The 14,790-nt window shown below is 57.8% G+C and overlaps 1 protein-coding gene across 2 annotated transcripts in view; it reads left to right on the forward strand.

The window, feature by feature from the left end:
- The window catches only part of SLC9A3 (solute carrier family 9 member A3), a 48,839-nt gene extending 35,666 nt beyond the window's left edge, over positions 1-13,173 (forward strand). The window contains exons 6-17 of one of the 2 annotated variants that reach the window (XM_037137390.2): positions 337-557; positions 1,582-1,784; positions 2,333-2,422; positions 2,548-2,618; positions 3,439-3,568; positions 5,972-6,087; positions 6,790-6,919; positions 7,248-7,424; positions 7,695-7,767; positions 8,022-8,135; positions 8,434-8,677; positions 10,033-13,173. In XM_037137390.2, the coding sequence (XP_036993285.2) occupies positions 337-557; positions 1,582-1,784; positions 2,333-2,422; positions 2,548-2,618; positions 3,439-3,568; positions 5,972-6,087; positions 6,790-6,919; positions 7,248-7,424; positions 7,695-7,767; positions 8,022-8,135; positions 8,434-8,677; positions 10,033-10,036 (1,573 nt within the window). In that variant the 3' untranslated portion in view covers positions 10,037-13,173. Of the gene's footprint in view, positions 1-336; positions 558-1,581; positions 1,785-2,332; positions 2,423-2,547; positions 2,619-3,438; positions 3,569-5,971; positions 6,088-6,789; positions 6,920-7,247; positions 7,425-7,694; positions 7,768-8,021; positions 8,136-8,433; positions 8,682-10,032 lie in introns of those variants that run through there. The other variant, XM_037137391.2, reaches the window with a different exon arrangement.
- The last annotated feature ends 1,617 nt before the right edge of the window (positions 13,174-14,790 follow it).

Genomic DNA, 14,790 nt, shown 5'->3' on the forward strand with positions numbered 1-14,790 from the left:
ACACCCTGCCTCCCTCCCAGGCCTGCGCTGCACCTCCTCGCTTTGAGCCAGCCCGCCTGGCTTGGACAGAAACAGGCGGCCTGCTCTGTGGCTCAGGATTCAGGTCCCAGAGGCTCATAATCAGATAGTGGTGATGTTGGCCTGGTCCCAGCTCAGGTTGCTGAATGCCCAGTAGGAACCCTCAGCTCATAGAGAGAAGGGCTGTCCAGTGAGTGGACATTTGTCCAGAACATAGAGGCCCAGAAGTGCCACCGGGGGACAGCAGGTGCTGGGCCTTGGGAATGGCCCCACAGCGTCCAGTGGGAGCCCCACAGCACGTTGTAACCCCCCACCCAGCATCACCTTCTGCGGCATCTGCTGTCAGAAGTACGTGAAGGCCAACATCTCGGAGCAGTCCTCTACCACCGTGCGCTACACCATGAAGATGCTGGCGAGCGGGGCCGAGACCATCATCTTCATGTTTCTGGGCATCTCGGCAGTGGACCCCCAGATCTGGAGGTGGAACACAGCCTTCGTGCTGCTGACACTGGTCTTCATCTCTGTGTACCGAGCCATTGGTGAGGGCATGGCGGCTGGGCAGTGGGGGATGACAGAGACCATGTGGGGGTGGGGGAACCGTGGGTGACGAGGGAAAATGGGGAAGCATGGGAGATGGCGGGGGGCGATGGGGATAATGCGCCTGGAGTGACAGGGGACGGGAGGCCGTGGAGGATGATGGGGAGATGGCAGGACAGTGGGGGGACAATGGCAGGTTGACATAGGGACTGGCCGTGGGGAGTCTGTGGGAACCAGGGCATTGACATTCGCCGCCAGCCCAGCGAAGGGGAGGTTCAGGTGCCCCAGGGAGCCTCAGACGGATAGTCAGTAGGCCTCAGGGAATGCCCAGGCCTTCTCGTGGCCTCACCACGGTGATTCTAAGGTAGGACAGCTTTGGGTCAGCGTGGAAGGTTCCCGAACCCAGGGGAGCCCGTCTGGTTCCCCACAAATTTGGGACACGACGGAATGACTCAGGGACAGTGCGGTGCAGTCATTGAGGAAGCGGACCATGGCATGTGTGCCGCCCTCCAGAACCTGTCACCATCCCTGGCATGTGCTGCCTTGGGGACCTTGATGGGGGCCCAAGGGGAAGAAAGGCTTCCAGTGGTCGCACCCCCACCTCCCCCGGTCCCTGGGGACTAAGGGTCCAGGGAGCACATGCCGTGGTGGGGCAGGGTCAAGCACTGGCCTTTGGTCCCAGACCTGCCTGAGGCAACAGGAGGCAAAGCCTCGGCCAGCACAGCCTTAGCCCCATGGAGACCTGAGACCGGCGGAGCTGCCCAGCAGCCGACACCGCAGACTTGGAGTGTTCAGAGTATCCACAGAAAGGCACGGTTCCAAAGTGGAACAAGGGAGGGGGGTGAGCAGGGCCATGATGGGAAGTTGTCACCATCCCCAATGCTAGAGGCTGCTGTCACTTGTCACTGCCTTCCATCCTGAGAGGGAACTCCTAAGTGCCACCTTTCAAGGGCAGCGGCTGCCAGGAGGGTCGACAGTGGGCGCAGGGCCCTCTGTGGCAGCTGAGCACAGGCCTGGCCCCCACAGGTGTTGTGCTGCAGACCTGGATCCTGAACCGGTACCGCATGGTGCAGCTGGAGATCATAGACCAGGTGGTCATGTGCTACGGTGGCCTGCGTGGGGCTGTGGCTTTTGCCCTGGTGGTCCTTCTGGATGAGGACAAGGTCAAGGAGAAGAAACTGTTCGTCAGCACCACCATCATCGTCATCTACTTCACTGTCATCTTCCAGGTAGCCTCTCTGCACTGGACCAGCCAGGCCCCACTGTCCTCCTGACAGCCCTCCATGCCCGAGTCCGCCGGCCACAGCGGGTGGGCCACACCATCACTGTGTTCTCCAGAGACCCCTTCCGAGCTCCAGGCCCTAATTAGATTTTATAATTTTAGTAACTAGGAGCTGTTTTGTAGGTTTTCATGTGGCCCCACAGGGGACGCAGCACAATTTGGCTTAAAAATATCCTTCTGAGCTGTCACCGGTTGAGAGAGCCCCAGTTCGTATTTTATCACCCCACTTGGCCTTGCTTTAGGCTCATCTGAGGAGCTGATTTCGGGCCCTCAAGAGGTGCCAGGGGACCTGCAGGGCTGTTGTGGGGGATGCTCTCTGCAGGGAAGCTCACAAACCTGCCAGGTCCCTGGATAAGGGTGGCCTGCTTCACCCCCTGTGGGTGTGGGTGGGTCGGGTGTGGAATTGCACACCGGGGGCCAGGTGGGCTGGATCGAGGTGCTGTGGGGCCTGTCCTGGCTGTCAGGGTCAGTGTGCCCCCTGCCTCCATCTCCCAGGGCCTGACCATCAAGCCCCTGGTGCAGTGGCTGAAGGTGAAGAGGAGTGAACACCATGAGCCCAAACTCAATGAGAAGCTGCATGGCCGGGTAGGGGTGGGGGAAGGGAGGGACAGGGACAGGGGAGAGGCGAGTGCTGGGGGGGAAGGGGAACGTGGGGAGGAACATAGGGAGGGCCATCAGGTGACACTGACCCTTCTGTCTGTTCTGGAAAGGCTTTCGACCACATCCTCTCGGCCATCGAGGACATATCAGGGCAAATCGGACACAATTATCTCAGAGACAAGTAAGTGGCTGGTGTGGCCCCTGACCGGATGAGAAGGGAACCTTGGGAGGTACTTTTGCCTCAGTTGTTCGTTTCCCTGCCTCCTCCTCTATCCAATGACTATAGACCTTCCAGGGAAAGAGAATGCTGACACTCTGACCCCACAAAACCCTAATTACGAAAAACACTGCACTCAAAGGAGCCAAAATGTCCAGGTCCCCTCCTTCCCCTGCAACCCCTCCTCCCCGGGGTTTGGAGCCCCCCTGCCCCACGTTTCCCCTCCCCCACGCACTGAGCCTCTTCTGGAAGGTTCCCCTTCAGGTCTGGTCCAGCCACTGCCTCTTCTGACACAAACAGCTGGCCACTGTTCTAATTGTGCTGGGTTTAAAAAACTGTTTCCGGGCGGCTTGACTCTCTGATTGTGAGAGCTGAGGGGGTGGGGCTGGTCTCCTCCCCTGACCTGTGCCTCCTGCAGTCGTGATGTGCCCCACACTGTCCTCTGCCCACCTTTCTGGAGGCTTACATAGTCACTTGGAAAACTGTCTGCAATATCAAATTAGATGAGAAAATAACAACTGTCATCAGATAGGAAGGTAGGAACAAAGTAGAGTTGTGAAATAGGCATGATTGTGGTTTACTGCTTTTCTTTTTAAATTTGCCTTTGTGGTTGTTATAAATAATACATAAAAGTCAGTGAGGGAACAGGGGGCCTTCTGTGTCTACCCAGCTCGGGAGACCATGTTTGGCAAGTCTGGGTGGTGGGTGGGGTACCCTGCCCTGTCGTTCCAGGGCCTCACCCACAGCCCTCCAGGTGCTGACCTTGTCTGGTTCCATCCCCCAGGTGGTCCAATTTTGATAGGAAATTCCTCAGCAAAATCCTTATGAGGAGGTCAGCCCAAAAGTCAAGAGATCGAATTCTTAATGTTTTCCATGAGCTCAACCTGAAGGACGCCATCAGCTATGTGACTGAGGTACGAGACACCGTGTGTGTTTTGTGGGAGGTGGGGCCTGACCCAGGACCCAGACATGGGGTGTGGGCAGCCCCTGGGCTCCTCCTTACCTAAGGCCATGGGGCGGGTGGGGAGGCAGCTGCAGGCAGCACCATGTTGTTCTTTTCTTTTCTTTATTTTTAGAGAGAGAGGAAGGGAGGGGGAAAGAGAGGGAGAGAAACATCAATGTGTGGTTGCCTCTCACACGCCCCCACTGGGGACCTGGCCCGAAACCCAGGGATATGCCCTAGTCTGGGAATGGAATTGGCGACCCTTTGGTTCACAGCCTGCGCTCAATCCACTGAGCTATACTAGTCAGGGCACCATGATGCTCTTGATGGCCCACCTGCTAGTGTACATGAAGTTCATAAGTCCTCCAATACCCCAGGGAAGGGTCATGTCACAGCTCCCTCTCACCAGAGGCTGAGGCATAGAACCCTCCCCCATGACTCTGTAGGACACTATGGTGCTGGTGGATCTGACCTCTGGGGCCAGGTATGGGGTTATGGGGCCATCATGGCTCTCAACACACATGCACACATGCTCATACAGGCACACATGTGCACACACATGCGCACACAGGGGAGACAGCAAGGATGTCTGCTTGAGTCCCACGGGGTGAGCATGGAACACACCTGTGGGCAGGCTTTGGTTCTGAAGTGGCCTCCTCAGCATTGCCTCATCCCTCCTGGGGAGCAGGACTCACCAGCACCAGAGTCCCCGGCCTTCTTCGAGTAAATGCATTTCACCCCAGGCCTCTGGGAGAGCTCTCACCCCCATGCATCCAGGGTGCGGCGTCCATGAGCAGGGCTCAGGGAGCACATGGGTAGATAAGGGACAGGCCTGCTGTGTGGGCTGTGTGGTGACACCCAGGATCTCTCTGTTTCTGACACCACCTCCCAAGCGGCAGCTTCCAGCCACTCACAGTTAGGACACAGGCCATGGTGGGTCTCAGGTCTAACTCCAGTCCTCATGGGATATGCAGCCCAGCTGGCCTCTTCCCCAGTGGCCACACACCTCCTGGCAGTGCTTTCTAGCTGTTGCACACATGTGATCACCACATGGCCATCACATTGATCACCAGGCCACCCCTGCCATCTGCATGTCTCCACACATGCCCCGAGTCCCAAGGTCACCTGGTACCTTGCACAGGCCTGGGTCTAGGCAGGCCCTGAGCTTGCTTCTTTCCTGCCCCCAGTGTATGACCTGTAACAGTGACTTCCAGGCCCTGCTGCCCCCAGTGACACTCAGTACTCACAGCAGCAGGCTCACTTTCGACCCCTGACCAGGCCTCCTCTGAGGGGCTCCGACTAGGCAATCCTGACCTCCCCTCTGATCCCCCGGAGCCCGCAGATGTCACGCCTTCCCTCTGTCCTTTCTCATGCCAGCTGAGGTCTACGCAGAGCCGATGAGCTGGGAGTCTCAGCAAACCCTGTGGCCTCAACACAGAGGTGCAGTGAGGGGGCTGGGAGTGTCTGTTTGTTCAGAGGGAGAACGACTGCTGCCTCCTCAGGGCTCCTCTATCCCACACGCACCAGACACGTCGATGCCCAGGTTGCTCAGAGGGACCCGGTGCTCCTGGCGGAGGAGCTGGGGGCCATGGGGAGATGAGGAGTGGGCCCGTCAACCATTCCCTGAGCCGGGGCCAAGCCAGCCCTGTTCCATGGAAACCCTAAACCACAGGCTCCAGACTCCCAGCTGCCATGTGGGTGACACAGGCTCCTGGCAAGGTCCCCAGCCTCACCTCTACCTGCGCTCCCCACATCCAGTGTCCCAACCCCTGACTGTGCCCATGGGCTCCTCCCCTGGTCAGGCCTGTTCAGACGGCACCAGGGTGTGGCCCGTGTACCTTGTTGTCTGCTCCCAGCAGGTCAGTCCCACTCAGGCACCCTCCCCAGCTCCAAGCCCCTCCCCTCAGGGGTACCCCCAGCTCATGGCCCAGCCCCCACCAATAGGAACCAGGCTGTGACTTTTCTTCCTGTCAGGCTCTGCTCTGTGAGGTCTCAATCTGAAGGTATGATTCCCGAGGGTTCCCGCCATGGACAAATGAGGACAGCTAGTGCGGACCCCAGTGGAGGCAGGGGTCACCTTCCTAACCCCGCCATGCTTTACCAACACCTCCCCCCACACAGCGCCCAGTGAGGTGCTGTGTCCTTCACACACGGTTGCACCTTCACTTTCTTCTTCCATCACAAGTCACCGCTTCTCAGCCCAATGAAGGCCTTGGCTGTGGCCTCTGAAATCTCGGCTCTCGGCGGAGAGGTGTCCTGGACCCAGGAACAGTGTGACGTGGCCCCAGCGCTCCAGGCTTCTCTGGGCTCTGCCCGAGTGCCTGGCCAGGCCCGGTGCTCCCTGTCCTCGCTTATGCAGGCTGCCCCCTCACAGGGAGAGCGCCGCGGGTCCCTGGCCTTCATCCGCTCCCCCAGCACTGACAACGTGGTCAACGTCAACTTCAGCACACCACGCCCGTCCACTGTGGAGGCCTCCGTCTCCTACCTGCTGTACGTGCCCACGTTCACCCAGGCTCCTCCCTGGGAGAGGCCACCCCTTACCAGGGCGCCTCCCACCATGCCCCTGGGGGCTGCCGTTGGGGGGCGGTGTTCCCTGCCCAGCACTTCCCAGGCCTCCCGATCACAGCCACACCAGGGACAGACACCAGCCAATGGGCATCCTGGGGCAACTGAGAGGTGTAAAGGAGGCAAGTGGAGCCCCCAGCTTGAACACCGTGGGGGTGGCCCAGAGTGTGCGGAGGGGCGTGGAAACAGGTGCCCCCTGCACAAACTCACCGCTATTACCCGGTCAACAGGTTAGTGTTGGCAGAGTCGGGGCAGCGGGTGGTCAGGAAAGCCAGGCAGCAGACTTGGGGCCGGAGCCTCCTGCCTTGTCTGGGCCGGCTGCTCGGCTGGGGCTTGCAGGCAGCAGAGGGCTGTTGCTGGCCTTATCGGCCAGTGATGCTGGGGACAGGCAGTGGGCGTGCGAGCCCACAGCTGGGGCTTTAGCATGGCCATGGAAATGCACACAGGTAAGCTCAGCCTTCAACAGGTGGCTTTGAGGGCATCGGTCAGACCAAAACCCCCAGGGAGAGGACTCCCGGGACCAGCTTTCTAAGCAGTGGCTGGGGCCCAGGCCAGAGGGCACACGGGGGCAGGAGGGCAGGCGGGAGAGCGACAGAGCTCTCCGACACTGCACCTGGTCCCCTGTAGGAGGGAAAACGTTAGTGCCGTGTGCCTGGACATGCAGTCCCTGGAGCAGAGGAGGAGGAGCATCCGCGACACAGAGGACATGGTCACCCACCACACGCTGCAGCAGTACCTGTACAAGCCCCGGCAGGAGGTGAGCTCGCCAGGCAGTGGGGGCGCCTCCCAGGGCCCCTAGGGACCCGACCAGAGAGAGAGCCTTGGGTGGGGGCACAGGCCCGCCTTTTCTCTCCCTGGAATGAAGGGGGGAATCCTTGCCTTAGGGAAGATGTCCCTCAGGCTGGAGGGTCAGGGATCAGCCTAACGGCTGGTGGTCCCGGAGCTCTGGAGTCCCGGGTGTCTGTCCGGCCATCTTCGCAGGGAGCCTGCCCTGGGGCTGCACAGGGGCGGTAATGTTGGGGTGCCTCCAGCTCTGCAGGCCACCGCCAGCTGTGACTGTCCCTGTCATCTCTCCCCTTCCGCAGTACAAACATCTCTACAGTCGACACGAGCTAACTCCAGAGGAAGACGAGAAGCAGGACAAGGAGATCTTCCACAGGACCATGCGGAAGCGCCTGGAGTCCTTCAAGTCAGCCAAGCTGGGCATCAACCAGAACAAGAAGGCGGCCAAACAGTACAAGCGAGAGCGCGCTCAGAAACGGGTGAGGTGCTGAGTGAGGGGCCACGGGGCAGGGGGACCTCGGCTTGGGGGCGGGAGGCTGGGGGAACAGTGCGAAGGCAGGACTGGGGGGTTAAGGTCACTGTGGGACCGTGTTGCTCAGGGATGGAACCACCAAGGAACCCCCTTCAGGGACAGGCCTGCAGAGGGAGGGGATCTGGGCTGCGGACCAGTGGGGTCTCCCAAGGACCATCTGCCATCAGGGACCCTCTGGCTGCCTTATTTTTACCTGTGTTTTTTTCCTGTTTTTCAGAGAAACAGCAGCATTCCCAATGGCAAACTGCCCATGGAGAGCTCCATACAAAATTTCACCATTAAGGAAAAAGGTACCAACTGGGGCCACAGCAGAAATGCTTGTCAGCAGGAAGTCAGGGACATGGGCAAAGGGCGAGGCAGGGTGCAGGGGGCCATCCTTGAAGGGAGACCCTTCGCCCAACACCCAGGACCCTGCACGGCAGGCCGCCGCCCTGCCTGTCAGAGTGGCAGTGATGTCAGCCCTCAGGGCATGCTGGGAGCACTGGGCCGGGGCCTTCCGTGTACCCAGCCCATTTCCCTTGTGCTGCCCTTCCTCTGCCACCAGATTTGGAACTTTCAGACCCGGAGGAGACCCCCAACTACGATGCTGAAGACATGAGTGGAGGGATTGAGTTCCTGGCGAATGTCACAAGGGATACAGCGACAGACTCCCCCTCGGGTGAGGAGAGGGGTGGCCTGCCACTTTAGAAGTGAATGCAGTCATTGGACAGGGCCGGTGGGACCGGGGAGGTCTCTGCTCTGAGAGAAGGGAGCTGTCACCTGTCCTGCTCATGGTGTGGGGAAGGAGAGCATGGGGTGGAGGGCCTCAAGCCCCAAAGGCACATGACCCTGACCTTCTAGGTGACCTCCAGGTGACGGCCGCAGGACACACTGGTATCTGACCCCTGGGTACCACCCTCCATCTTGCCATTCTGGGTATACTTGGGAAGCTGATCAGCCACTGCCCTTTCTCCTAGGAATTGACAACCCTGTGTTTTCCCTGGATGAGGACCCGAACATCCTGACCAGGGTGCCACCCTGGCAGTCTCCCGGGGAGACAGTGGTGCCCTCCCAGAGGGCCCGAGTGCAGATCCCCCAATCTCCGGGCAACTTCCACCGCCTGGCTCCCTTCCGCCTCAGCAGCAAGTCTGTGGACTCCTTCCTGATGGCCGAAGGCCCCAAGGAGCAGCCCCACACCACTCTGCCTGATTCCACGCACATGTAACTGGCTCCTCACCCCTCTCTAGTCCCTAACACCTGCTCTCTCCTCAGCTCCTCTCCCTAGACATCTGCCTCTCTCTTGGCCCGGGACCTTAACCTCTACAGACTTTCTCCAGCAGCTGCTCTTCCTCTTGCTAAGCCTGTTCCCACAAGCCTCTTGTTCTGGTTGAACCTTTCATAGGAGACTATCGGAGTCTCTGCATCTTCAGCCGGGATGTCAGGATTCAGAACTGTTTGGGGATTCGACTGTTTTAGCTTACTGGCTAGAAACTACTTAGCCTGTCAGTTTGATCACTAACTGCTCTAAGTTTTTAACCCATGCAGCAAGCCCATGAATCTCAGTTATGAGCTCAGAGATGACTGGGCATGGGTTGGGCTGGGGTGCTGTGTGCAAAGGGAACATCTATTTGTCTCCCTCAAGGCCCTGGGTCCCCAGGGAAAGACTACATGACAGAAGTGAGTCCAGGAGAGAAGCAGCTGTTTCCTTTCGCCCGCATCCAGAGAGGAGCACCTGCTGGAAGGTGGCCTAGCCCTTTACCCTGCACCCTCACCCACCACCCTCTCCTTGCCTTCTCCCTTCCAGTCCTGGGGGGCGTGCCCTCCTCCATCAGGACAGGCAGGGAGAAGGCAAGGAGAGGGCGGTGTGCAAGGGTGGAGGGTAAAGGACTGGGCCGCCTTTCAGTAGGTGCTGCCGTGGTGATACTGTTGGGTCCCAGAACGTGCTGTCCTCACTTAGCCTTCTGCAGGGAAGGGATTCAGCCTCCTTGGGCAGGGTTCTGGGCTTAGCACGTTTACCTTGAGAGTTTGTGGAAACATGGGAGGAATGGAAAAGAAGACTCCCCCCAGCACAGGTGGGGCAGACTCGCTCATGGGAGTTTCACCTCTTTTTCCCTCCTGTGGACACTTGGAGAGGGGTGGTTATCAGTCCACCTGGTTGGACTTGGTTTAGGGTGGCGAAGTGGTTTCTTGGTACGCGAGCTGGCCTTTCTCCGGACGTTTCTGGGACTAGAAGTGGTGGTGCGCAGTGAAGCGCCTTGCACAGTTCCACTTGATGCCCCCCCTGGCTTGTGGGCAGGACTCCACGGCGCTTCTATGCCTCTGTCTCCTCCCGGCTTCCTCCCTCCTGCGGTCTTCTCCTTGAACATCCTGGATCTCAGTGCTGGGCTCTGTACGGCAGGGGACAGACGGGGGTACCTGTGGAAGGTCTTCAGAGTCAGGGTCTGACCTGACCCTGTCACTGGGGACTCTGGTGGTCACACAGCCAGGGTGTGGCCTGCAAGTGTCCCAGAACATGGCAGGTGGTGGGGGTTCTCCTTGCCCTCAGGAGCCCGCGATCATGCTGGTTTCTCCTGCAGGTGACACGGGCTCTGACGCGCCGCTGACGGGACGCACGTCCCCGCGCGAGGTACTGCCCGCCGCTGAGATGCCTCCGCGCCTGCTCGCCCCACCCCTGCCCAACCCGGCCCCGGCAATTGCGCCTCCGGCCCAGCCCACCGCCCAGAACCCGGCTTCCGCTGCACCTCGGGACCTCGAACTGGGGGCGGGCCCTTTGTCGGAGGTGGGGTCTGCTTTAGAAGAAGGGCCTACGCAGGGGGCGGGACTGGAGCGCCGGGGGCTGCCAGGCGCGCACGCGCGGTCGGCGGCGGCACGCCGCGTGCACAGCCGGCGCTCGTTCCAGCGGCCCCGCGCTCGCCGCCGGCCGGCGCTGCTCAAGCTGGCGTCCCTGCAACCGTCGTTCCACGCGCCGCCGCATGCACTGGAGCAAGAGGAGACGCCCCTGTGACGGACGCGACCTCCCAGGTGTCCCCTCCATGGCCTCGACCCCGCGGTCTTCCCGTCGAGGCTTGGAGCAGCCTTGGGTGCCACTCCCCACCTCATCCAAAGTCTGGGTGTGGGATCAATAGCAGGAGGACCAAATGTCTGCAAGGCCTGAACCTCGAAATTCCGTGGCGCCACCTGCAGAGTGCAGGGGAGCCCCTGTGGAACAAGAAGTGGACAGTGGCCAAGCCTCCAGTTTCTGGGAGATATGGACAGGTGCCCTTGTAAGGAGAGTGCCTCGTGGGTCCTTCTGTACACCTGTCCTGGTTTTGAACTGAGTTGGCACTTAGTACTGTTCCCACTGTCACTCCTGACTCAGGGACTGGAAGGGCCCTTGGACTCCAGAGTCCAGCCTCTGTGTTTGAGTTCTTGTCACTTTTAATATCCCTTCTCGCTCTCATCAGCACTGTCAGGGAAACTGAGACCCAAGAAAAATGATATTTTCCCACATGGCAGCAACCTGACTTCAGGCCCAGGCTGGCCTCTCTCAGGGCCCCAGGAGATCAGAAGCCCCGGTCCCAGGAGCAATTCACAGGCCAAGGGGTTGGGGTGTGGTCATCCAAGACCTGGGTGATACCATGCCCACTAACCAGTTCTGTGAACCACCTACCACCTCATGGACTCAGTACAATTGCAGAAACATCTGTGTTCATTCATCCTTTTTGTGTTGAGACTTCTAAAGCCCAGCACCTGTCTGCTCTCAGTGCGGCGGCCTCTGAGTACCAGGTGCTGCCCTGTACTAAAACACCTGCTCTCTGGCCCAAGCTGCCCCACCCGACACTGGCAGATAGCCCAGGCTGGGTTAGAGTTTGTACTGGCTGCATGGGTGTCTCCCACAGCTGCAGCTAAGCCAGTGGGGCCTTCATTTCTAAACAACTCTTGTTTAGAAATACAGCCAGTCCTTAGGTGGACCTGGGCCCTCCTGACCAAGCAGAGGAAAGCTGGTGGAAGGTGTGCTGTTGGGAGCTGCTTTTTTATGGAGGACTAAGGGGTCTTGGAACAGGGCCCAGACCCTGGTAAGACCCCTGGCCCTATACTGAGGACGTAGCACAGATGGCCTGTTACCTCCTCCAGGGTATCAGAGATGAGCCCTTAGAGCTCCCCCATTCCCACCAAGACCACTGTCCAGCTATCCTGCGGGGAGCGGTTGGCGAGGGACCTGCTAACTTAGCAGTTGCTGAGTTGGCCCTCATCTGCCCGCCCATTCCTCAGAGGTAAGGTTTTGTGTGAAGTTGAGGTAGTGAAGGATTAAAGGGACAGTGGACTTCAGGACACTCCTAGAGGCTTTTCTAAAGAAGCCAGGCTCTGCTCTGCTCAGGAAAGGAGACTTCATGCTGTGCTCAAGTTGTCACAGCCTCCACGGGTGAGGATCACGAGCAGTTGATAGTGTTTTCATGGTGCACATTGAGTCCCTGATGGAAAAGTCTCTGCAATTTGCTGTTTGTAGCTTTGCTATTGAGAAAAGCAAGTGACAGCAAAAGGAACATTCAGTGTGGTGTTTGTTCACCGACACAGAGGAGGCTCTGCATCCAGAGGGAGCAGAGCTACTCACTATTTGAATAATTAGCTCAGCCATCACAAATAAAGGAGAGCTGATTTTCAGTAGTTGCTCTCCACACTTTGCAACCACTTTAATCAACTCTGAGAGCACAAGACTCAGCCACAATCCACACAACCAAACCTGTCCATTAGTGACCTCAGGCCAGCCATTGCTGAGCCACAGCCACCAACAGCAACTTGAGGAAGGTGATGCTCTGTCCACTCCCCTGCAGTAGTGGTTCATCCAGAACAGGCTGGGTCCAGGAGCAGGGGGTCGTCCGGGGTCCACAGCCTAGTCAGTCTGGCCCCTCCAGCGCCTTAACAACTAACTCCCCTGGACCACTGGACCCAGATCCAATTTCAGGCTGCAGGGCCAGAGGCTGAGTCTGGTAAAGCAGCTCAGGGGCAGTGGCTGGACACCCTACTCACCCCACTTGACGCTAAACTTCCCAGTGGTGAATCCATTTGGCAAACATCTCCCGGGCAAACCCTTCGGCCCTATTTCTGGGGTAGGTGGGCAGACGTTTGCTGAACTGCACAATCTAAGCACAGCCATAATGGAACCGAAGTTCCAGACATGCGACCTCACAGAACCCCAAGCCCCACATTTCAGTGACCGAGAGACAACTCCACCCGTGACACAGTGTTACAGACCCCCGTACTGTGGATACATTTCACAAGTGAGAATCCTAGCTGTTCTCGTCACTGTAAAACAGAATGTAAACAATGTCTTATGAATGTATTTCCTTAGGAAAACTGTTGTAAAATTTTTTATTAGGAAAGAATTCCTATTTATTTAATACTGAACTTTGGCCTACTTTGTGGTAGATGATAAAGCACACTGATTTAGGAGTCAGTTTCTCACTTCTTAAAAATAATTTTGTTGCAGAGCTCATGTACTGTACACTGCTGATCTATTGTGAAAGGAGATTTTTAAAGCAAGAATTTCATTGAAGTGTATTATAATGAGTGGTGAAATTGTGAATTTTGTGCAAATGATCTTAGCCGGACTTTATGTAACCCTAATCACAATCAATGTGCCTTACAGGGCCCCCCAATGTGCTGGTGGCGGTGTCCAGGCAGGGGGCCCATCGTAGACCCTGCCACAACGGCCTGATCAAGTCTATTAAAAGCATTTCAAAGCATTTCTGGGTGCAAACTTTATCAGTGAGAAACCACATCAAGGAGAATGTAAGGCGCAGTCTCCTGAAGGCAGACATTGCTCTGGCTCTGGAATTAACACGGATGTGTGTGTGTGTGTACATAGCCGTGTGCAGATAACTGTGTGCATGTATGGGGGGGTCCTTCTGGATGGTCCGAGGTCACTGGACATACAGCTGTGGGCACAGGCTGTGTCCTGGAAACTGGTTCCTCCCCAGCAGAGGCAGGTGGACACTGCCGCTACTTGCTTAGACTTGTCACTGCACACGGCGCCAGGCCCGAGAAGGCTGGGAGCAGCACTCACCCAGTCTAAGAGGAGGGCAAAGCAAGGGAAACATGACGGCGGGTAAGCCTGGGGCTGAAACAAGGGCAGCACGGGACAACGGGGACAAGCAGGCCCACAGCCCAGTGCACAGAGAGGGCCTCTGCGGGGTTGACTAGTTGGGGGGGCACAAATGGGGGTGGGCCCAAGAGATGGAGCCATGTGCCTGCCCCTGAGTGTCCCAGTGGGTCCCACCTCCCAGGTGTGTCCCATCACCGGGGTGGACCAGACCCCCCAGGTGAAGCCACACAGAGAAGTCTAGACAATCATCTCCAGCAGGTCATCCTTGAGGTCTTGGTATCACAGAGACACAAACTTTAATAATTAAAATTTTGAATGTCTAAAAAGAAAATAAAGAAAAGATGCAATTCATGAGGAGTCTGACCCATTTCAGTTGATAGAAAGGAGCTTCCTGGGGCTGTCATAGGAATCACCACGAACTGGTGGCTTAAAAACAACCCAGCTTCATGGCCGGGAGTCAGAAATCAGGATCTGGACAGGGCCCACTCCCCCTGCGCCCTGTAGGGTCCTCCCAGCTCTGCATTCTCTGCCGTTCCTAGGCTTACAGAGGCATCGCCCCCAACCCTGTCTTCACCTAGTGCCACCTCTTAAGGACACTAACTCAGTTTAGGGCCCCCACCTCCCCTCTCCCATGTTGGTTACCAAAGGGAGCCATTTTCTGGCCTCTCCTTGCTCTGTGTCCCATGTCTGTGCCCAGGTGGCACTTGCTGTTTGGTACCATCCTAAGGCATACCCTACACAGGAAGGTGAGGCAGAGCAGCCTGGTTTTGCCCACCAGGCACGATCGGTTTCCTCTGGATAGAAACCTGCATGCTCTCAGGACCTGTGTCTAGGGGGTGACCTCATTACAGCAGCCTGGATGGTGCCTGAGCAGATAGGAGGGGACAGCACACCAGGTGAGGCTGACTGGCAAGAGTGACATGCGCTCTCATCAACTCAGTCAGGAGTCCTTCCCCTCCTTCTCCAAAAACCCACTGAAGGAGTCAAGGAAATTTCCTAAAGATGTTCTTCCTCCTGAATGACAAGTGTTTTTACAGATAATGACCTCAAGACTCAGTGAGTAGACAGTGGGCCCGATGAGACAGGATGAAGCTGGCCCCTGGTGCAGGCTGCCTGTCCTGTTAAAACCAGGGCAGTTTACCTGGGTGCTGCCGGCCTCTCGCCAGGTAGCCTGTACATAACCCTGCCCCGGGTGCTGGTGTGCACACCCCAGCCCACATCCTGTCCCCGTATATGTGCCACTGTAGGACTG

Source organism: Artibeus jamaicensis, unplaced genomic scaffold, assembly GCF_021234435.1.
Source record: "Artibeus jamaicensis isolate MK-2021 breed Jamaican fruit bat unplaced genomic scaffold, CSHL_Jam_final scaffold_369, whole genome shotgun sequence".
NCBI lineage: Eukaryota > Metazoa > Chordata > Mammalia > Chiroptera > Phyllostomidae > Artibeus > Artibeus jamaicensis.